This window comes from Panthera leo, chromosome B2 (genome assembly GCF_018350215.1).
Source record: "Panthera leo isolate Ple1 chromosome B2, P.leo_Ple1_pat1.1, whole genome shotgun sequence".
NCBI lineage: Eukaryota > Metazoa > Chordata > Mammalia > Carnivora > Felidae > Panthera > Panthera leo.
The window spans coordinates 139,121,716-139,143,724 of NC_056683.1; the positions used below are offsets into that span (position 1 = coordinate 139,121,716).

The following is a 22,009-nucleotide window of genomic DNA, read 5'->3' on the forward strand; positions in this document are numbered from 1 at the left end:
AATACGTTTCTGTTGGTATCGTGGGATAGGAGCCCCAACAGACTAAGACACTCTGTTGGAACTTACTGTGGCAGAGAGGAGAGGCGATGGGCTTTAGCAAAAGAAGAGTCTGGATTCGGACTCTCCTTCTACTATTTCCCAGCTCTCTGTGCTTTGGGTTCCTCAGGACTAAACTGAGGATGTCACTTATCTGAAAGAGCAATGATGCCAATTTGATAATACAAGCTATCGTTCCTATTAGCTTTGTGATCAGCTTCGATTTTCTCATCTGTAAATGGGAATAAAAATGATAAGTTCCTTAAAAAGATGATGTGAGATAGTATGTGTAAAACGCCTAACTTCCCACCTGCCAGGTAGTCAAGGCTTGATGGGTCTAAGCTATTAGTAGTAGAAGCCACATCTTTGGCAGTGATAATGAACTTTTATATCATTCTGTACACATTTACGTTACATTCTTCACACATTACATTATTTCCTTGTCTTCTTTGGTATTAAAACTCCCCGTTGGAGATGGGCCCTTATTTCTCCATTTCGCAGATCAGGAAACCCAGTCAGAGAGGTGACTTGAGTCACTCAAGGTGATGCATTTAGTGAGGGTGCAGTGAGGCTGGGGCGGATTCTCTGGCCAGGAGTCCCACAGTCTGCCTATAACACAATGGTGGCAGTCATATCTACCATATGTTGGTCATGTCATGGAAAGAGCCAGATGGATCTAATTGGAATCCTGATTCTGCCTTTTACTACCCATGTATTTTTAGGGAACACACGTTGGTTTCTCTAACCTTCAGCTTCCTTATCTGGAAAACAAGCTTGGTATTATCTACTTTATAAAGTTGTTGGGAAGGTTATAACCATCAAATGAGAAAGTGTAGGTCAAGCACCTGTCATTGGAAACTCACGAAATGATAGCGAATTCTATTCTTATTTCTTAGTTGGGAAAGCCCCAACTTTAGAGCTCTTCTAGTCTCATACTGCCCCAGTGCTTTGAAGAATGCTCTTGCTCAATAAATGCTAGGTGGAGAAGGTTTCCATGGCTAACTAAGCCTGACAAAAGTGGGTGAAACAAAACCGAATGAGGTTCTCTTCTATAGAACTTATTTAATAGGGCAAGAAATGATGTGAATCTCCTAGAATGAGATTTGTAGCACTTTAAGTTCTTATGACCACAGAGTTCTCTTTTGTGGGCCATATCATAAGACTAATGTTCATATCCAACTATGTTAGACAGACATGCTAATCAAATTAAGTGAGTTCCTTTGACAGGTGGGAAAGTGTAGCCAAAGTGTGAACCAGACAACTGACAGAATCAGGACCGGAACCGGGCTCGCTTAATATCCCGAGTCCTCCTGAATTGACACCCCCCGGCGTCAACATGGCTCCCTTTCTCCTGCTGTTCTGGTGTCTACGGCTGGGCCTCGGAGGGTTAAAGTACGGACAGTCTCTGGGCAGGACAAAGGAAGGAAGGTAACCATGGAGGTGTCTAGTCAGAGAACACATCAGACATGACAAAAGAGATTCTGAGCTTGGCGATATCAAGTAAGCAGGCCAGTGAGTTCCAACCGTGGCATTCTTGTTAAGGCTACGAGTGCACGAAAGGAAGATGTTGAATTGCATCCTGCAACCATAGTATCAGGCCAAAGAGACTAAGGGAAAGGCCTCCTGTTAATATCACTAACTGTCGCCCAGTCACAAAGCCATTTGCAGCCTGTCCATATTTTACTGACATGAGCAATTACATGTCCTGTAATGGCAACGAAGCAATAAAATTTATGTCTTGTCATCTTTAACAAGATTAGACATAACCCTTCTCATAAATGTAATACCGAATGGAGATTTTTAAGAACATAAGTATAGTTAAGGATCCTCGAATTCATCCCTCATAGTTAATTAAAATCCTCCCCAGGAATTGGCAGATGATAGATAGAAGGATGTGGAACCTCTTAATCCACGTTAAGTGTGAACTCATGATTTTTTCCATACCTTGCTCAGCTTCAGCTGGGTGTGCGACTCACATTTGTACCATATGGATTTCAGGAGAGAGGCGAAGGGAGTGACCCCTATTCCTGCAGCAACGCACACGCTCACCGGGTAGTGAAACACGTCCGTCAGTGCGGTTCCAAACGGCCCGTCCACCGCCAGCCTGCAATCACAGAATGTGGCCTCGGTGACGTTCAGCCGCGACGCTCTCGAAAACAAAGCCACCCTCAAGCACGGCTCTTTGCAGGATGTTTGTAACTGGGTGCAGGGGGGTTGGCTCTGAGCTTGAGAATGTCCTGTCTGGAGAGCCTAGACTTAACATGAGGAACTGGGGGCCTGGACTCACGGGGGGACGACCAGACAGGCCAGCCCAGGTGCATTCATGGTAGGACAAAGCCTGACTTTTCTGGCTTGAGCCCACTCCTCTTCCCCGTGGCCGGCTCTTCTTACAATTTCTAGAAGCTTGTTTTGGCCCTGGTAGAAGAGGCCCTCTCTTCTCCTCGCCTGGCCTCGCCTCGCCTCTCCCCTCCTCTTCCCTCCCCTTCCCTCCTCTCCTTTCTTCCACCATCAAAGGAATAAAGCAGAAGGTGGTTTAGAAGGCTTATGTGTCCTTTTGCTAACATGCTTCTTCTCTATTTTTACTTATTCAGTCCCACACCTTAGTGCGTTCATATCATTTTCATCTAATAGAAGCCATTCATTTGGAATAAGTATAATTTTGAGATCATTTGTCAGGTATGTGGAACTTCTAAAACTTGTTGTTTCAGATTACGTGAGCTCAAAATCTGTGATGATCAGGCCTGACGTTTTGTCTTTGCTTAGCAAGTTTTTCTTGGTAAGGATGAAGCATATTTATTGAATAAATACGATTGTCTTTAACATGGTCCGGAAGAGACTGGTCCCCGGATTCGACTCCATTTCTCAACACCAGTTCTCCACACTGGCTTTTCTTTCCTTCCCCAAAATACACAGTACCCCCCTTCTGCCACAGGGCCTTTGCATGTGATAATCCAAGTAATCACTAGGAATACTGGGTCCCAATTCCTCCCCTCTCCCTGTCTTGGTTCATAGTTACCCTTTCATTAGGTCTTCTCTCAATCATCATTTCCCTGGGGGAGCTTCGTGGATCCTTTGCACTGAGGCTAAATCCCCTCTTATATACTTTATAGCCCCATGTACCCCTCCTCTGTAGTCTGCATCACTGTTGTAGTTTTACAGTTTTTTGGGTGTGTGCGCGTGATTTGATTTGTGTCTCTCTTGATCACGAGACAACAAGTTCTCCAGAGGGAGGGGCCGGGTCTGTCTTTGCTCACCACTGCGTCCCAACGCCTGGCATGCTCTGTGGCAGGGAGCCGTTCAGTAACAATTTGTTGAATAAATTGTAAAGGGAATGTTTAAAATATTTCAGTCAGCAGAATGTATTAAATAACCTCGACTATTCCAAAAGCACACATTTACATATGAACAGAGATATGCTAATTAAAAGGCTTCTAAGTTATTCATAACCATTCCCTAAGGGGTGTCTGTAGAAGGCACCCGAGGTTGGCCCATTTGGGCTTACTTTGTGTTCATGAAAGTTCAATTGGGTTTTATTTTTAAATATTCCATATGCCAGACCTCCTAATAATTCAAATTAACTCTCTTCAAGTTAATCTTAATTAATAAGGCTTTATTACATATTGATTTATGGAAATGGAAGAATAAAAATAAAAGGTCATTAACCAGAAAGGGTTAGTATCTCAGCCCACTGTGGATTATTTTATAAATAATTAGATAAGGGGAATTGAGAGAGAAAAAATGAAACTGTCCAAGGATTAAAATGTCTTACCGTTAATTGTTTTTATAATTAGTTGTATTTGGGACTTCTCCGACACTGATTTGAAAAGATAACAATTAAACCCAAAGAAGAATTGTGTCACATAATCCACAGAAATACACAATAGACAAATTTCCTCATAATCAGAATTGTGCATCTAAGCTGGAAGAGGCAGGAGAAAATATTTAGTCCAACTGCCCTGATAATATAGTCATCCTTCCTTCCACCACCCCGACAGCTGATCACATTCTGCTGTTAACGTGCGGGGGGCGGAGGGGGGCAGTTCAAAGCAATAGACTGTTTTTCGCACATCTCACCAACCTCTGTCTTCTGACCACACTCCCGAGAAACGCGCACCAGCTCTCTTCCCTTTCTTGTCTCAGGTCTTTCAATGGTTGATGGTAGCTATCGTGACGCCCTGATTGTTCTTTTCTGGACAAAAACGTCTCCATTTCTGGAGACCTCTCGCAATCCTGAATCGACTCTCTTTGCCCAAATTCTTGGTCATCGAGTTCACCCAGCTACTTCCTCTTCGATCTGGATCCAGAGTTTAAGGATGCCGCTTGGAAAACGATGAGCCTTTCTGGCATCCACACCCTGCGATTCCTTGTTGCTCTGGTCCGAGGCACACCCACCCGCCTCATCGACCTCCACCCTCGACTCTCTGAACCCATGGCCTTTGCTCATAGACACGTTCTCCCTGTGGTCATTGCTGTCACGGACATCTCTGCGGTCCGTGACCTTTCATAGTTCGCTAATAATAATAGCCAGGCTTTTTTTTTTTTTTTTTTTTTTACTATGCGTCATGTTAAGGGCTTTTAAAGGACTGTCACCTTTAAACCTAAACAAACTCTTAGGTACTACGATTATCATCTTTATTTTACAGATGGGGAAACCGAGGCACACAGTGACATGTACTCTCTAAGAGCATATGCAAAACTGGGCTTTGAACCCAGGCTGTCAGAACTGAAATCCTTGGCTCTAGGAAGCAGGTTAGTCACTGAAATCTCTACAATCAACTCTGAGAAATTCCTCCATTTTACCTCAGAAGGCAAAGTGCTTTAAAATAGCTCCCATTCTCTTCCTTTTTCCTGAGCACAGAATAAAGAAGTTTCCCAGCTCTCTGTCTAGGTTTGCTTCTTGCCTGGGCCTCACAGATTCCTCGGGCTGGTTTAAATCCTTTCTGGGGATGCCTGGGTTGCTCAGTCCATTAAGCGTCTGACTTTGGCTCAGGTCATGATCTCACGGTTTGTGGGTTCGAGCCCCACGTCGGGCTCTGTGCTGACAGCTCGGAGCCTGGAGCCTGCTTCAGATTCTGTGTCTCCCTCTCTCTCTGCTTCTCCCCTGCTCATGCTCTGCCTCTCTCTCTCTCAAAAATAAATAAACATTAAGAAAAAATTTAAAAAATGTAATGATCAGGTCATGATCTCACAGTTCATGGGTTCCGGCCCCAAGTGGGCTCCATGCTGACAGTGCAGAGCCTGCTTGGGATCCTCTGTCTTTACCTCTCTCTCTCTATCACTTCCCCACTTTCATTCTCAGTCTCTCTCTCTCTCTCTCAAAATAAATAAATAAACAAACTTTAAGAAAATCCTTCCTGGGTCCAAAGCAGTGAAAAATTATACTTCTCCCTCCCATGTGTTTGATTCAATTCAAAGACGAAATAACGTTAATAGATAAAATCGAACAAGGAAGTCCAGTAAAATTCTGATTCTTCATATATTGAAGAGTTAGACAAATATGCCTACACGTGTATAGAGGCAGAGATCAGTGAGTTTAACAAATGAAGGTTAATTGCACTGTTTCCAACAACTCGTTTTTATTCCTTCAATAAATATTCATTGAGTACCAACTAAGAGTTAGGGCCTATTCTAGGCACTGCACGCAACAAAGTGAGCCAAATGGATAATGTCCCTTTTCTTATGGAATTTCCATTCTAGCGTGGGAAGATACCTGGTAAACAGATAAACGAGCAGATATTTCGTGTGTCAGGTGGTTGATAAGTACCATGTAGAAGAATGAAGCAGGGCACGGGACAAAGTGGTTATTGAGCTTCAGTTGGGGGTCATTGTCTCAGACGGGGCAGGAAGGAAACACCTCACTAGGAGACATTTGAACAAATGCCTGGGGGAAGTAAGGGAGCAGCCAAGCAGAGATCTGGGGAAGAGTGCTCCAGATGGAGGGGATAGAAGTGGTAAAGGTGATTAGAAGAGAAAAACAAGAAGGAAGCCTGGAAGAACGGCTGAGTGCAAGGTGGTGGTGGTGGGGGCTGTGGGGGGAGGCAGGAGGTGGGGCCGAGAAGCCCAGGGAGACCTGGGGGGGGGGTGGGGGAGAGGACATATCATGTTGGGCCTTGAGCTGACGATGCACTCCACAGATAGAAGGCATATTGACTACCGAGAAACATGACTGAGTTCTTGTTGGGGTATTGGCTGAAATGCCAGCTGGTGGGCGAAAGGGAAGGTTGGTTGATAGACCAGGCAACTGTATACACTAACAGCAGAGGCCAGGCTAGAGACAGGATGAAAGCACTGATCTGGGCAACACCAAAAGGAGGGCAGGGACGTTCTGTGTGTCTAGTTTTACTCCCGATTTTAGGCCTCTGCACTGCATTCTGAATCTTACAATTCTGCTACATTGCTTCCTTTCCGTGATTAAAAAAGAGAAGGTCTTAAGTGGAGTAGTAGTTAGGTACTGTCAGCTGATTTGTCTCCAGCGATGATGCTTATACAGTCAAGCCTTGGATGGCGAGTAACTCGTTGGGTGAGTGTTCCACAAGATACGCAAACATTTCTAGTTTGATAAACTAGTGATGTCTTGCAGTATGAACAGTATGTGACACTGCATGTCACTTGATCACAACTGAGCTAATAGGTCTTGTGTCTCTCTCTCTCTCTCTTCACAACGATTTTGGGTGATCGTCTCCCATGCTCAGGGGCTCCGTCTCAGGCTGTGGTGTTTGGCAGAAATCCTTGATGTTTCAGAACATTGGACAGTGCCCACAACTGGCACTGGGGTATTTTTTGTCACTTCAGAGTCCCTATGGACAGTCCTTTGCTTTTCCATGCCAGGGTAAGCTTAGGAACGCTTTGCTTCGTTGTAGGTCACCGGGTAGGTTCCTTGTTAAAGTTGCGTGAAAAGAAAAGGATCCCATTGAGCCAACAGATAGCAGTGATTCCCTTAGTGATAATGAAAGTCGTCCTACACAACGACCCTCCTCTCTCTTGTCTCCCTCACACCAGCCACGGAGGTTTTCAAAGGTACGTACAGGTTAATCTGTTTATTATTTTTTTTTAATATTGCGTGTTTTCTTTGTTATTTCGTATTATGTTACAGTATCGGAATCATTTTTACATGAATATTTTTGGGTTGTGGAACCCGAATAATTGGGTTGGGTTTCCATCATTTCTTATGGGGAAATTCGCTTTGATATACCCGTGCTTTGGATTATAAGCATGTCCTGGAACGAATTGTGCTCGCAGACCGAGGTTTTATCGTACTTGGTTTGTTATCACACCATTCTTCGGTTCCAGGCTTTGAAATGAAGGCATGTGACTCTTCCTACCTAGTGAACGTGACCAAGCCCAGTGCTACACGGTTACAGTTCAGTGACTCACGGGGAGGGGGGAAGAGGGACAATTGGCTAAATAGGTTCTGAGCCTTACGTTTATTCTAGTGCCTAGTTTGCCACCTGTAAATATTTGTTAAAATAAATGAGCTGAAGCATCCCTATTGGGTCCAGGTATTCGTTAATTTCTTCATTACGTATTTACTATGTACCCAACACATATCAGACACTGTGCCAGGCATCGGACATATAGGCAGGGACAGACAATGCCCTGCCCTCCGAAAGTCCCATCCTAAGTGCGTCCTGACAGCATTCGACACCTAGTTTCTTATGCTGGTGGCTACTGCTTGGTGGTTCCTGACACCATCCAAGGATGGCAGAGGCAGGAATCTCTCTCTCTCTTTTTTTTTTTTTAGTTTTAAAAATGTCTTTAATGTTTATTTATTTTTGAGAGAGAGAGAGAGAGAGAGAAAGCAGGGGAGGGGCAGAGAGAGGGGGAGACACAGAATCCGAAGCACGCTCCAGGCTCTGAGCGACCGGTCAGCATAGAGCCCGACGCCGGGCTCGAACTCACAAGCCATGAGATGACGGCCTGAGCTGAAGTCAGACACTTGACCTACTGAACTACCCAGGCGCCCTGAGAAGAGGGAATCTTTTGATGCGTCTTTTGAAATGTCAAATTCTTCCAACCGTTTTTCTCAACATTTTTTGTGTGTGTCCCTGTTTTTTGGGGGCCTTAAACGTGGGTTTTGCCTACTTATTGGGTAATCCTGCTGTAAGAGTGGGAATCGACTTTAAGCCATTGTTTGCTAACGGAGGCCAAGGCCTGGTAATTTACGGTGGGACTTCGGTCTGGTGCCCAGGCCTGTCTGAATAGGCTGTCATTGTGGGTTGAATTGTGTCTCTCAGCTGATATGTTGAAGTTCTAACCTCGGTGCCTTAGAACGTGACCTTATTTGGAAACAGGGTTGTTGCAGATGTAATTAATCAAGTTAAGATGAGGTCATACAGGAGGAGGGTGGGCCCTTCATCCGATATGACCAGGATTTATAAGAAGAGGCCATGGAGACACAGTCACGGAGGGAAGAACACCGTGCGATGGCAAAGGCAGAGGCTGAACTGTTGGAGGCTGCAAGCCAAGGAACACCGTGCATTGCTGGCAAACCCCCAGAGGCCGGGAGGAGGCAAGGGAAGATTCTTCCCGAAGGGTTTCAGACGGAGCTTGGCCCTGCTGTCACTTAGATTCAGCCCCGGAGCCCCGAGAACTGGGAGAGAATACGTTTCTGTTGTTTTAGGCCACCCAGTTTGTGTTCCTTTGTTACCACAACCCTAGGAAATGAGTCCACGTGCTACTGGTGTTCTTTACCCTTCTCAGACCCCGCCCCCCGTGCATCTCCCTTGCAGGACAACGAACTCCTCTGCGTGCAGGTTGATGCTGATTCCATCGCCCCCCCCGCCCCCCGGGTCCTAGAAAATGGAGGCAGCGCCTGGGCATCTCCATATTTCTGACACACGGTGGAGGTTAATTGACACTTGTTGTATACACACACGCAGGACTGACTGAAGGGGCACAACTACCTTTCTTGACTCTCAGATCACTTTGTCCTTCTGTGAACTTCCATCTGTAATTGTTTAGCACCTTCTCCAGTGGATGGGGCCCACTGAATTCATTCTGACCGTGAAGTGTCCTCCTTATGAAGACCAAAATGGCAAATATAATTTAAAGACCTCCGACTGTAAGAGCAGAAAAGTTCACAGGGCTTTCTTACTCATCACAGGCTGCATATAATTAGCCAAGGGTGGTTTTGGAGCTGAGGAAGCAAAATGCTCCTTCTTCCTGGATCGCTGCCTGCCTTTGTTGGACGTTTTTTTTTTTTTTTTTTTTTTTTTTTTTTTTTTTTTTTAAAGAAATGTACTTGCCTCTACTGGAAATCTACTAAATTATACTTTTTCTATAGGTTCCCAAAGTTAAAAAACGGGTCAAAACTTGCCCTTCTAGAATAAAGATATTGCTGGGTTTGGTAAGCACGTCGATGCACTAAAATGCCTTATTTGTTCTACAATTCTAATTTGTGTGTAAAAAAGAAACGGGCTCTGACCTTGGCAAGCTCCAGGACTCCTTCCGGGCCTGTCCCCCGGCCCCAAAGGCCTTACACAGAGCTTCCGTCCAGTCTCCTGCTACCTGGATGTGCACACTGAAGAAGTTCTCCTGAGGGGCCGACGTGAGGGTGAAGGGGTGCCATTCCAGCCACGATATGGACGGGCACTGTATCAAGACGTATTGCCCCGGTGCCATTTTAAAGTTTCGCTTTTTCATGTGAAGTTCTAGAACTCCAGATGGGTGGCTCACCACCTAAATCAGAGCAAGAGAATCATTTGTTTTTTTCTTCCCCCCTCAGGTTAAAGAAGAAGAGACTGGCTTTTGCTCCATCAGACATTTTTAAATTTTGAAATCAGCTGTTTTGAGGTATAATGTACATATACCATTTGCCGTCAACTTCCAAGGATCTTGGCCATCCCTTTCATATCTGGCTGGGCAACTCTAACAAGCGTGACGTTCGTCTCCTTCGGGGTGCTGTCGGAGATGTGGGTAGCTGCACCCCGGTGCCATGTGGTGTCTGGCCTGTGACTTTAGGTCTCAAATGGCCAAGCTCTGGGTAGCACAGTTGAGCAGACCAAGAGAATAGAAGCTAGCCTATCAGTCATTGCAGTTAATTATGCCTTGAGTTCTTAAAATACTTACAGAATTATCTCCATGTTTTTAAAATGTAGGTCTGAGTTTGTTACTGTTTTCAACAATTTGTACATTTTCTCAATCTCTGGTTGATTAACCCTGTGATTTTTTTCTTTCTTTGCAAAAAAAATTTCTTAATGTTTATTTTTGAGATGTAGGAAGACAGGGCATGAGTGGGGGAGGGGCAGAGAGAGCAGGAGACGCAGAATCCGATGCAGGCTCCAGGCTCTGAGCTGTCCGCATAGAACCTGACACAGCGCTCAAACTTGTCAACCACGAGACCATGACCTGAGCCGAAGTCGGACTCTTAATTGACTGAGCCACCCAGGCGCCCCAACCCTGTGAGTGTTTTCATTCTAGGTGGAAACCAATCTTCAAATTCACTGTGAAATGTTTTGTTTTGTTTTGTTTTAGTTGGGTCTTTTCCAATGTCCTGCTTAGGCTCTGAGTTTTAGGTGGACTCCTCTTACTGCTTTTTTTTTTTTAAAGTTTATTTATTTATTCTGTGAGAGAGAGGCAGAGAGAGAATCCCAAGCAGGCTCCTCTCTGTCAGTGACAATCCCGACGTGGGGCTTGAACTCACAAACCACGAAATCATGACCCCATCCAAAACCAAGAGTCCAATGCTTAACCTACTGAGCCACCCAGGCGCCCCTCTTAATCACTTTTTTAAGAGCCTTGCAGGGCACCTGGGTGGCTCAGTTGGTGAAGCGTCTGACTCTTGGTTTTGGCTCAGGTCATGATCTCATGGTTTGTGACATTGAGCCCCACATTGGGTTCTGTGCTGACAGATTGGAGCCTGTTTGGGATTCTCTCTCTCTCCACCTCTCTCTCTCTCTTTCTCTCTCAGAATAAATAAATAACCTTAAACAACAAAAAAAAAAAGAGCTTTGCAACTTGGTGCTTACCGGAAGGAAAGAACTAATTTCCCTTCCTCGATTTCCATCGTTTTCTGAAAAAAAAAAAAAAATCTCTCTAGGCCCCCATGGCCTCTTTTGTGGCAGGAGGTGGAGGGAACAAAATCAAACGTCTAGATCCTGTGACAGTATTTTTCCATTTGGAAGAGAATCTCACAGCATTTTAATCATTAGTTCTGTTTCCCATCTCCCTACTGATATTTGTTCTGATTCTGCTGTTAAATTGTCTCCCTAGTAACGGCTCTAGTGGATTTCCAGAAGTTTTACTGTCTGGCTTTTGACGTAGCCTGATATCCTTTGGTGCTTAACTTAAAAGCAGCAACACAGAAAGAGCTTAAAACAGAAATATGAAGCAATTTCTATGCATCTGTTTTCATGAAGACAGTTAAGGAGATAGAGGACTCTGTTAATATTGTATTAGCAATATAGGTTTGGTTAGCACAGCATTTCTTCTTGGAGGTTGAAAACACCGGGGGCAGGGTACTTGGTACTTTTCAGTCTCCTAGACAGGTACTTAGTCTAGGTACTCACATCTTCCTCCAGCACCTGGCAAAACTGGAGAGCTGTGCGGAAGGGTGCAAATTTGCAAAAAATCCCAGAGCCCTCACTCACTAGGTGGGGCTCCGTGTTATACTTCCACTTTGAACCTGAGGGTGATTGTTCCCCGATCTTCTGCCAGTAGCCCCAAGTGGGTGTGTGTGCCCTTGAAAATGTAGGTCTATTATTTGTGTGCTTGCAAAATTCCCGACTTCGTGTGCTGAAGGGAGTGATTGTACTGTAAGTTACCATGACCAACGTAAAGCTTAGTCCCCCTGCCGGTCCCCCCCCCCCCCCCCCCCCCCCCCCCCCCCCCCCCCCCCCCCCGCTCCCCGCCGACCCAAGTCCCCTAGTGAGAAACTGAAAGAAAGAGAAAAAGAGATGATTTCTATGCTGCACCGTAAACCTTTATCAGAATTCTGTGTACCAGTCTGGAGCCCCGATCCTTGTCCCCAGTAAAATTAGTCACACTAGAAGATGCACAGGATACAAGCAATTATTAGAACAGAAGATGGGCCTCTAAATTACAGGCAGTTCTGCAATAAAAATGGCAAATTAAAAACTTGGGCTAATAAAAAATTTTCATCTACACTCAGGCTTTTATTCAGACATAAAGCTACATGCATACCTTGGTAATGACAACTTCTTGTCGAAACCGCCAGAACCTAATTATTCTTTCACATGTATATAAGACCACAGGGCCTAAAACCCATTTCCAAGCCTGCAGAGAGTAGCAGAGAGAGAGAGAGAGAGAGAGAGAAGAAAAGGAAATGAAAATAGAATCCAAATATTTTCAATTTGAACGAAATCAATACATAACATGATGGGATTCAGACATTTTCCTTTAACTTTGGGCCAGTTATCAACAATAAAGATATCTCCTTGTATTAAATACTATAACATTCAATTATTCCTTGAAGTGTACAAGCTTATTTAAGAGATTAAACTCTTCTGTATTGGTTTTTAGGCTTACTTGATCAATGATGCCTTTATGTAATTAGAAATAATTGAATTTGCGAAGAAATAGGAAAGCAGATTGATGTTTACGTTACATATGATAGGGTCATAAATGCTCCCAACTCAGCCAAAGTCAAAGGCTTACAAAGCGATATTCCTGAGCCAACGAAGGACGTGGGAAATGAAATAAAAGCATTTTGAACAGTAATTTATGGGGGCCAGCAGTGCGTCACAACGGGGGGGTCTGCCTGAAGGAGCCCCCAAATCCACAACTGTATCCACACACACCCACACAGGCATGCATATCCAGGGTTATCAGGAATAAAACGTAAAAGGAGTGTCTCAGAACGTTAAATCTAGATTTACAGAATTGGAACACAATCCGCCACTGTCTTCTTGACAGTTGTGACAGTGAACATCTTAATTCTCAATAGATCCCGTCCTGTGTCAACCTCTTATGAGAATCATCTGCATTATTAACGATCGGTTTGCCCGCAGGCTAGTCTTGTACCCGTGGGTGTGTATTACATACGGCGTCCTCCTCCCCTGGAAGGGACGTAACTTAAAACGGTGGAAGACTTATGCTAGGTCGGGTACCAAACAACCCCACGAGGCATATGGTTATTCTCTGTGTTTGACACAAGAGCAAACTGAGGTCCGGCAAGATCAAACAGATTTTCCGGGGTCGCAAAGGCAATCAGGTGCACCAGAAAAACCTGACCCCAGAGGGGTCTGACCGCCTGGCCTGTGTACTTGCCGTGTAATCATGCTTCTTTCTGTCTAATGCTGGTGTTGGTACTGACCCTTGTTTTACCAAACATTAGAGGCTCAGTCTTCATTAAATCTGAGGGTGTCTAGAGTTCTTTGAAGTCTAGTCCAATTCTTCATCTAAAGAAGAAAAAACCCCGAGGTTGTGGGAATGGGTACAATTGCCTGAGGAGATAGAACCGGATCCTGGGGAGCCAGGACTGGAACTCAAGTCTTTCCTAATTCCCCTAAATTCCCTGCTTGGGATTCTAAAGGCACCACCACCTTCCTCCTAGCACACGGCCTTGGGAGTGGGAAGGATGCCTCACTCTTTTGAACTCAGGTTCGCTAGACCCTCTCTGGCTGACTCACCGTCTTTCTTGATCATTACTCTCTTACCCGTTATCCTGCTCTGTCTGTTGCGTTGACAGGTCACAAGCCCGTCAGTGTTATTTTTGCTTCTGTTATCTTTCTTGTGTTTCTATTTCTCTTTTGTTTACTGCTGGGTCTGTTTGCATGGCAGCTCTTCTCACCTACATCGGCCCTCCTTGCTTTTTCCCCGGGAGCCTCTTGTTTGCCTGATAAAGGCTCAATTTATGCAGGCAACACAAAGCAATTTGACCCACTTATCCTTTTCTGCCTCAGTGGGGTTCAGCAACGTGTTCGGAATAGCAGAGGGAACAACACCTTTTGTCCACCTATGCTGTGGGTGAGGCAATAGGATGCACAGAGTAAGGGAGAAGATAGCAAGGGGGTAGACAAGAAGGATGGGGTTGGACCAAAGGAGTGAGTCCTTAGGTCTCTCCTGCTTGAAAGAACCAGAAAGCGTTTTGAGAATTGGTGTGGATAGTTACAGAAATAATAGCAAGAATGCAATTCTTTCTGTATAAGCTTAGGGAGAGATTTGCAAAACCACTCACACAGTCTCTGTGTATTTTTACAAATAATCTTGCATGCCCACTTTGGGACGTTTTAAGCATCACACACTTCGTTTTGGTGCTGTCACATCAGTCTCGGGCTCTGATTTTTCCATGTTGATAAAATGGAGTGGATTGTTTTTCCTCGTACAGTAAGTCAGGAAGGAGAATGTAAGCCATTAATCCTTGGCTCTATCTCTACTCTAGTATATAAAATGCTCCGGGAGGAAAAAGCCCAGTTTGGTTACACGATGATGGTACTCCTGGAGCCCCTAGGAGTTAAGGAGTGAGGGATGGGGGTGGCCAGAGGTGAACAGATGGTTACCTACAGCAGTAACCTGGATAGACAAGAATTAGTAAAGACAGAAGGAGGCCATGCCCCAGAGCAGGAGGGGCGCGTGTGAGGTAGAACTTGGGTGACCGTTCTTCCCCTATGCCTTGCGGCAAATCCCGGGCCTTTTACAAAAATGTTGATTTATTTTTTGAGAGAGAGAGAGAGAGACAGAGCGTGAGCAAGGAAGGAGCAGAGAGAGAGGGAGACGCAGAATCTGAGGCAGACTCCAGGCTCTGAGCTGTCAGTGCAGAGACTGATGTGGGGCTCGAACTCACGAACTGTGAGATCGTGACCAGAGCCAAAGATGGACGCTTAACCGACTGAGCCACCCAGGCGCCCCGAGCCTTGGGCCTTTTGTGTTCAAATCTTTTGTTTTGTAAAATGAGACAGGTGGAGAAAATTATTGGCTGGGTTTCCTCCAGGCTCTTAAATGTTTTGGCTTTATTCACAGAGATAAATACAGCATCAGGGGTATGTGCACATAGATAGCAGCAGACAGCAGACAAAATGAGGGGTGGGAGAAGGCTGGAGTTTCAGAATGAATGTTGAAGTGTGTAGAGATGCAAGTTCACGGCCACAGAGTTGAAGCTCTGGCTTCTTGATGTGGCTTTCCTGGGGATGGCCTTTGTGACCATAGGTCAGAAGCTAAATCTTGGGCCGCTAGCCCTCCGTCTGCTAAATTAAGGGGCGGGGCTATTAGGTATCTAAGTTTCTTTAATGCTAACATACTCCGTGGCTTCTTTCTTTACTTTTTCTTTTCCAAAAATACTCAGGAAGTCATGCTACAGTGACTATTTTATGATAGAAATAAAGCTACATTGATTTAAAAGCTGCAGTAATGAAACTTGTTTCTTCCACTTTCCCTCCTGGTTTTTCATTCCTCCAAGAAAATAAGAACATGCTGCTCTGATTTTATTTTATGTGTGTGTTTAAAAATGGCCTCTTTGTCTAGACAATAAGATTTCCAGGGGCAGGAACCACGTCTCGGAAGCTTCCATACTGTGCAGCGGCACGAATGTAACAGCCTTTTAGAAAACGTTTTGCTGAATTGACTCTACCTCAGGTAAAGCTTCCTCCTGTACGGTTGACATCATTCCCTAATAATTTAAACCAGCGTTAGCCTTATTATTATTGCTGTTGTCGCTGTCACTTGTCGACGTCGTAGGTAAATAAAATAAGGTGCTTCTCCGACTGAGAACGACCAGGCTTCTTTGGAGAATAGATTGCATGAGCAGTTCTAGAGTCTGGAGCCTTGAATGTGTCTGTGAGTCCGAGACAGAAGGGGACCACAGGGGTAATTGGTTCCCTTGATCAGTTCGGTGCCCACGGGGCGGTGTGCAAAGCATTCTGCGTCCTAACCCGGACAGCGGTGCACCGCCAAAGGTGAATTGATAAATGTTCCATTGATAAAAGTACCGTGAAAATGCAGTTAGGAGGGGCCAAGAGGAAGCGATGGGTAGATGCGGCGCAGTGAAACGCCGGAACCCTTCCTCGTCCTTGGGATGCCTCCCGGACTCAGTGTCTATGAGACATCAGAGGGAATACTGCACCTTCAGCCAAGCAGTAATTGCACAGCCCACACATGCTTTGAACCAGGATCCATTAAAAATAATGAGAAAGAGTGACAATATGAGTTTGGGTGTGCAAGGCGGTGTAGCAGGGGAGAGTTAGACAGATGGGTAAGATTCCCCCCTTTTAATAGTAATTAAACACTGCTGGAGCAGGCTCTGGTCTGTATTCATGAGGTGTGGGAGAGTATTGATTTTTTTTTTTTTTTTTTTATGGAGACGCTGTAGCTGGAAGATTTTAGAGAGGCATTCCTGTTCCTCATTACTATGCAGGCTGGGCAGTGGCTACCGATAGTTGAGTTTAAGACAGAGACAATCTATACTGACCATTAAAAGAACCACAGTCTAACGGGCACATCTATGTCGTTTCTCTCGGTTTTAAACATTCCTCCCAGCAGTTTTGACTTTTAAAATCCAGCGCTTCATTTAATGTATTTGAAGAGTTTAGAAAAAGTCAATCATTAGAGTCGTCATAAGTTGATGACTTAATTTCCTGAATCTCCACCATTTATATACTATTATCCCTACTGGGGGACCCTGTTTCCTTCTTGTTTTAATCTGCTGGCCTCGTTTATTTGCTCTCATGCATCACCCAGGTGCCCCAAGGTTTGCATTGTTCTAAGAAACCCGAGGAGACCAAATAGAATCATTATTTCTACGTACCTATGTCACAAAGGCATTACAGCATGCCCAGGAAATCTTCCTTTTGAGATCTTGTGGACATGATGATCGACTCTAATGAATTAGGTCTCTTTTTGCCTAACATCATTATTTCAGTTATGTAGCTTAATTAGAATAGGCAGTCAATGCATTTAGTACCCCAAGTTTTTTTTGATCCCCAAAGCTGTAGGAAGCAAGAAGGTAAGCTTGATAAAGAGGGCATCCTTCTCTTTTTTGCCTAACATCATTATTTCAGTTATGGGAGCTTAATTAGAATAGGAAGTAAATGCATTTAGTACCCCAATTTTTTCTGATCCCCAAAGCTGTAGGAAGCAAGAAGGTAAGCTTTAATAAGGAGGGCATCCTTCTCACGCGGTTGTTGCTTGATGTTCATTGGAGGAGTGCGGCCAGTAATTCCCAGAATGGAGAGGGCAGTTCCGCAGGGGGGCAGGGGGCTGAGTTTGCGGAGCAGAGAGGATGGCAAGCCGGAGACAGGGTCGTTCCTGTCTGCAGTGCTGCTCATTCTGCCATATCAGACACCCCCATGGACGTGGGAGCGCAAGAGCACGTTTCGAAACGGACAGACCCCTTTTGGCAGTAAACCTCTTTTTAAAATGATCCATAACTAGGTTTCTCCATTAGCACACTTAATAAAGAGCTGGCTTTGTCTAGTGGTGACATGGGCTGTTCTTTTCTCAAGCACACAAAGCTCTAGTTATTTTAACTGTGGCGACAGCTATTTTTAAAAGCTCTTGGGTTCATTCTTACCGAAGGCTCCTTGCCAGAAAATTGAGGCGTGGGGCACTGGGCAGCAGCCTGCCACTGAGCGTAGTGGTCTTTGCAGAAGGTGACATTGTGGAGCAGTTGACTCTCGGGAGTTTGGCCTCGAACAATCCGACTTGCCATTAAAACAAAACAAAACCAAACCTAAATATTTCAAATTGATTTTGTGCAGTCTTGTGATACAACAGATATATGCTCTGCAGCGGGCTCTGAAATAACACTTCAACTGTCTTGAAACTTGGGCTGTCATTCATTTCTCTCAGCATCTTTAAAAATAGGAATTTAAGAAGCTTCAAGTAACTTTGAAGATCCCAGAAAAGAAGTGCCCCTCTGCGGTATCCTGTGTTAAATTGAAAGTGTCTATATTAGAGAATTCATAATGAAGGGAAATTGTTTGAACACACCCTTTTGTAGACTGTTGAATTTAATTAGGTTACATCGCGTCCTGATTGCTGATTCGGCCTAATTGGCTAACTTTGTACTATTTGGGTCTTTTGCAGATTTATTTAACTCTCTACCCTTTTTGGTTTGTGTCTGCGCACCTAGAAGTTTTCAAGTGAAGTCGCAAGAAGTGTCCTGAATGATGATGGCTCTTTTCCCCAGTGACCACGAGCAGGCGTAGTGTTTGACAGGGTCAAAATAGGTCAGTGTGAAGTATGTCTTCAGAACTACCTTGATGAATTTGAGGGAGAAAAGGAAGCCTGCCTTCGTGAATGGAGCACTGGAGCAAGAGTCCTGTAATCCTACTATGCTATGTTCGCCCCAAACGTAGTACTGACTGACCATTGACAAGCCGCTTCGGTACCCCCATTGGTGCACCGGGCCACAAAGTCTAAGAATTGAGGCTATGTAATCTGGAGGTTGTTCAATTCCTCAATTCCTAGGTGTTTATGAAGAAAATACGTTGACTTATTTTTGAGGAACAGGGTGCTGAGAAACTCTAGCATCATACAGGCTCACGTCATGGGCAGTAACATGTGAAGTAACATGTCCCCTTTTGCACCGTTGGGTACAGGAGGAGAGAGAGGCAACGGCCTTAGGGACCTTACACGTCAGCCTAGGGAACTGATGTTTTGGCCTGTGGCCCGGGTTGTTTCATGAAAGTCATCCAAACTTGATAACCTCCCTTTGAGCTAGGAGAGCACAACATCTGTGAATCTCCCGTGATCACATGACGCCCAGACACAGGAAGGGTGAATAATAAATGGGGCCCAAGGAAAAGATTCTGTAAATTTTAACACCATCCTTCTCAAGCTCTAGGTAACATTGCCTAGATTACCTAAAGAAACCTCAGAACATTTCACAGATGCAGTATCTTTTTAAAAATTAAAAATTTTTTTATGTCTTCATCTATGCTATCCCATAATAGAAAGATTAGTGGGCTTTAACACATTCCAATAATCCTCCTTTACTTGGCATTTTGTATAGAATTTGCAAATTACTTTTCGCTGTAAACAGTAGCTGTAGAATACTTCAAGCTGAGAGGATTAAATGAGACCCTTATCCCAAAATAAGCCTTTCAACTAAGTTAAAACGACTAAAATATTTCATCTTATGAAATGTTATTTGGATATTAAAAAATATCTCCAACGCAACACCACCCATTGAAATCCTCTTGTGTGAAGGCAGGGAGGCAGGATCAGGGGGCTGTGTGTGTAATTTGGGGGACGAGGAATTCTAGACACATGTGGATTATGAAGAGCCCCTCAAATGTGCTTCGGGGTAACTGCCCCAGCCTCAGGAGGAGAATCCATAGAGAGAGAGAGGGACCGACAGTCGTTGAGGGGGGAGCCCTTTGGGACCATCCATCCTGCTCCCCAAAATACAGAAAGTCAGGGTGAGGGATCACATGTGCAGAAGAGGCAACTGCCGAAATTTTAAAGACTAGAAAGCCATTAGCCAGACAGCACGTAAATGTGAACATTGACGACTAAGATTCTAAGGATGAGCAGAGAGATGGACGGGTTTTCCAGGTAAAAGACATCCCTGGGGGGCGGGCTTCAGCAGCTGCAGTGATGGGAGGAAAATTTGTATAGGGGAGGGCGTCTGCTGGTGTGGGAAGCAGAGGAAGAGCTCATGGAAAGCCACGCAGGACGTTTGCGACCTCCTCGGCCACACTCCTGCAGGTGTGGAGGGCTGTTTAATGTGAGGAAGTGAAGGGCTCTTCTGCGGGGCTTGCGACCAGAAAAGGTTTGGTTGTCTGAAGCCTGGTGCCCTACGTCTGACCCTGGCATTTGTTTGTCCTGGGACCTGGAGGGAATCACTTAACCCTCTGAACCTGCTTCGTCCTTATGAAGTGGGGGATAACATCACCGTCTTTATTGGACAGGACTGTTGTTGGGGTCAAATGGGTCGTGCACACGGATGTGTTTTGAAAATTGTGAAATGGGAAAAAAAAAGGCCTCAGTGTATGGAATAATTAATGTTGGAAGAAACTAGCTAATAGACATTCATTGGTGGGTTTGTCCAGAGCCATTTTAAGACTATTCAAGGAACTGAAAACATTGTATTTGAGGGTGTCGTGATTCACAGTCTGCTCTAGCTTCCTGAGGAGGAAAGTAATAGTTTCAGACAGGTGTCGAATCCCATTGTATGGGATGTTTGGGTGAGAAGGAATCCTAGAAGTCAGATGGCAAAACTGAGGTCCAATGAAGTTTTAAAAAACGTTTATTTACTTTTGAGAGAGAGAAAGAGAGAGAACTAGTGGGGAAGGGGCAGAAAGAGAGGGGAACAGAGAGTCCCAAGCAGGCTCTGTACTGACAGTGGACAGCCTGATGCGGGGCTCCATCCCACGAACCATGAGATCATGACTTGAGTGGAGATCGAGAGTTGGACACTTAACCGACTGAGCCACTCAGGTACCCTGCGGTCCAGAGAATACAAGGGACTTGCACGTGGCCACCCTGATGACTAGGGGCAGAGCCTGGGTCTGACCGTCATCTCACACACCATTCCTTCCCCAACACAGGGCTTCCTAGTGGGTGGTTCCGGTTAAGCAGAAGTGGAATCTGGGTGTCCAAAATAGATATCTTGACTAATCGCATGCAATTTGGATCACAGAAATTTGTTCTGAGCGAAACAGGTCTACTGTTTTCCAGCATTTATTAAAATTTCTGCATCTTATAAACATGTCAAGTCTCCGCAACAGAGTTAGCAAGAAAAATAAACATACTTCACCATCTATGTTGCTTCTTTCCAGTTACCAAAAGAAGGCGCTTGCCTTGGTGAATGTTCCTTTAGTCGCTGCCATTTATGATTCCCTATCCAAAGGGCTTTCTAAGACGGTTTTTGAGGTTCACAGAGATAAAATCTTACACTCTGAGCACAGTATGGACTTACCCTGCCCCATGGATAGCCAGACTGATAAAGAAGATGATGAACACATGGTGTGTGTACCAGAACAACTCATAGGAGACCTGTCTGATGAACTCGGTGGAAGAGGTCATGATCAAGATGAAAGCCAGAGAGATGATCAGCCCAGTGACACCAGCAATTGTCGTCAGCAACACGGTGATGGTGTTCTAAGAGAGACAAGCACCGGGACATTGATATCTTGGTTCTATTTTCCATGTTAGGGTCAATACTCGAGAGTCTAAGCAGGGAGTAAATCAAAACATTCGAATCAGGGGCATATTAGCCTCAAAAAGGGTCCCCCTATGACTCAAGAAGGGAGCTTCCCCGTTCTTTTCTTTTGTTCCATTTGATGGCACACGTTCGCTTTGCTCAAATTTCATCAAATGCCATTTAATCATTTACATTTTTTCCATCTGTATAAATCAACTTTCAGGTCAAAGTTATTATGGTGAATTGAAATTAAGACAATATGTAACACTGCATTTTAAGATAAAATATTGGCAAATAAATCCAAGTGTCAAGTTTTTGATTTTTAAAATAAAAGTGTGGATTGCCATGCTTAATTGCATGTTAACATTAATAAACACTTTTTTTTTTTTGAGAGATCCCTCAGGGGCGCTCCTAATAAAGCAGCTGCACATTCTGTTCCCCTGGTAGTTATTCCTTGCTCTTGCTTTTTAATTGGAAGGGCCATGACTTGCATTTCTTTCATGCCACCTCAGGGAGGCTTGGAATAAGGCTTTGTAAATCCTAGGTGATCAATAAATATACAGCTATTCTACTCTGGGAGACACGGTCGAAAGGCCAGAGTTCTGACCTGTGAGTGCAGAGGATGGTTACCTAGCCTTTTAGAATATGAATCACAGAGCACTTTGTATTTGCTGTGACTTTTCCATATTCTTGCCAAGTCATTGGGATTCAGATGTTGGGTTACCATCGTTGAGCCGACCATGAGCTCAATAAACTCACACTGTATCTTTTGTCAGTAAAATCTCATTAATTTGGGCTGCTGTGAGATCTCAAGGTAATTTGGATAGGGACTTCTTGTTTCTTTTTACTTCATGGAACAAATAGTTGAAATAAAATTGAAAGGGTGTGTCTAAAACATTGAAAAGATATGTTATTTTTTCAAGTGTACTC

General features: G+C 44.5%; 1 protein-coding gene across 1 annotated transcript in view; it reads right to left on the reverse strand.

Annotated features, from left to right (window-relative positions):
• Nucleotides 1-22,009, reverse strand: part of NOX3 (NADPH oxidase 3) — a 59,927-nt gene that overhangs the window by 24,472 nt on the left and 13,446 nt on the right. The window contains exons 6-10 of the mRNA XM_042937434.1: nucleotides 20,855-21,036; nucleotides 17,501-17,630; nucleotides 12,178-12,270; nucleotides 9,461-9,714; nucleotides 1,981-2,140 (exon numbers count right to left, since the gene is read on the reverse strand). Of these exons, the coding sequence (XP_042793368.1) occupies nucleotides 1,981-2,140; nucleotides 9,461-9,714; nucleotides 12,178-12,270; nucleotides 17,501-17,630; nucleotides 20,855-21,036 (819 nt within the window). The remainder of the gene's footprint in view (nucleotides 1-1,980; nucleotides 2,141-9,460; nucleotides 9,715-12,177; nucleotides 12,271-17,500; nucleotides 17,631-20,854; nucleotides 21,037-22,009) is intronic.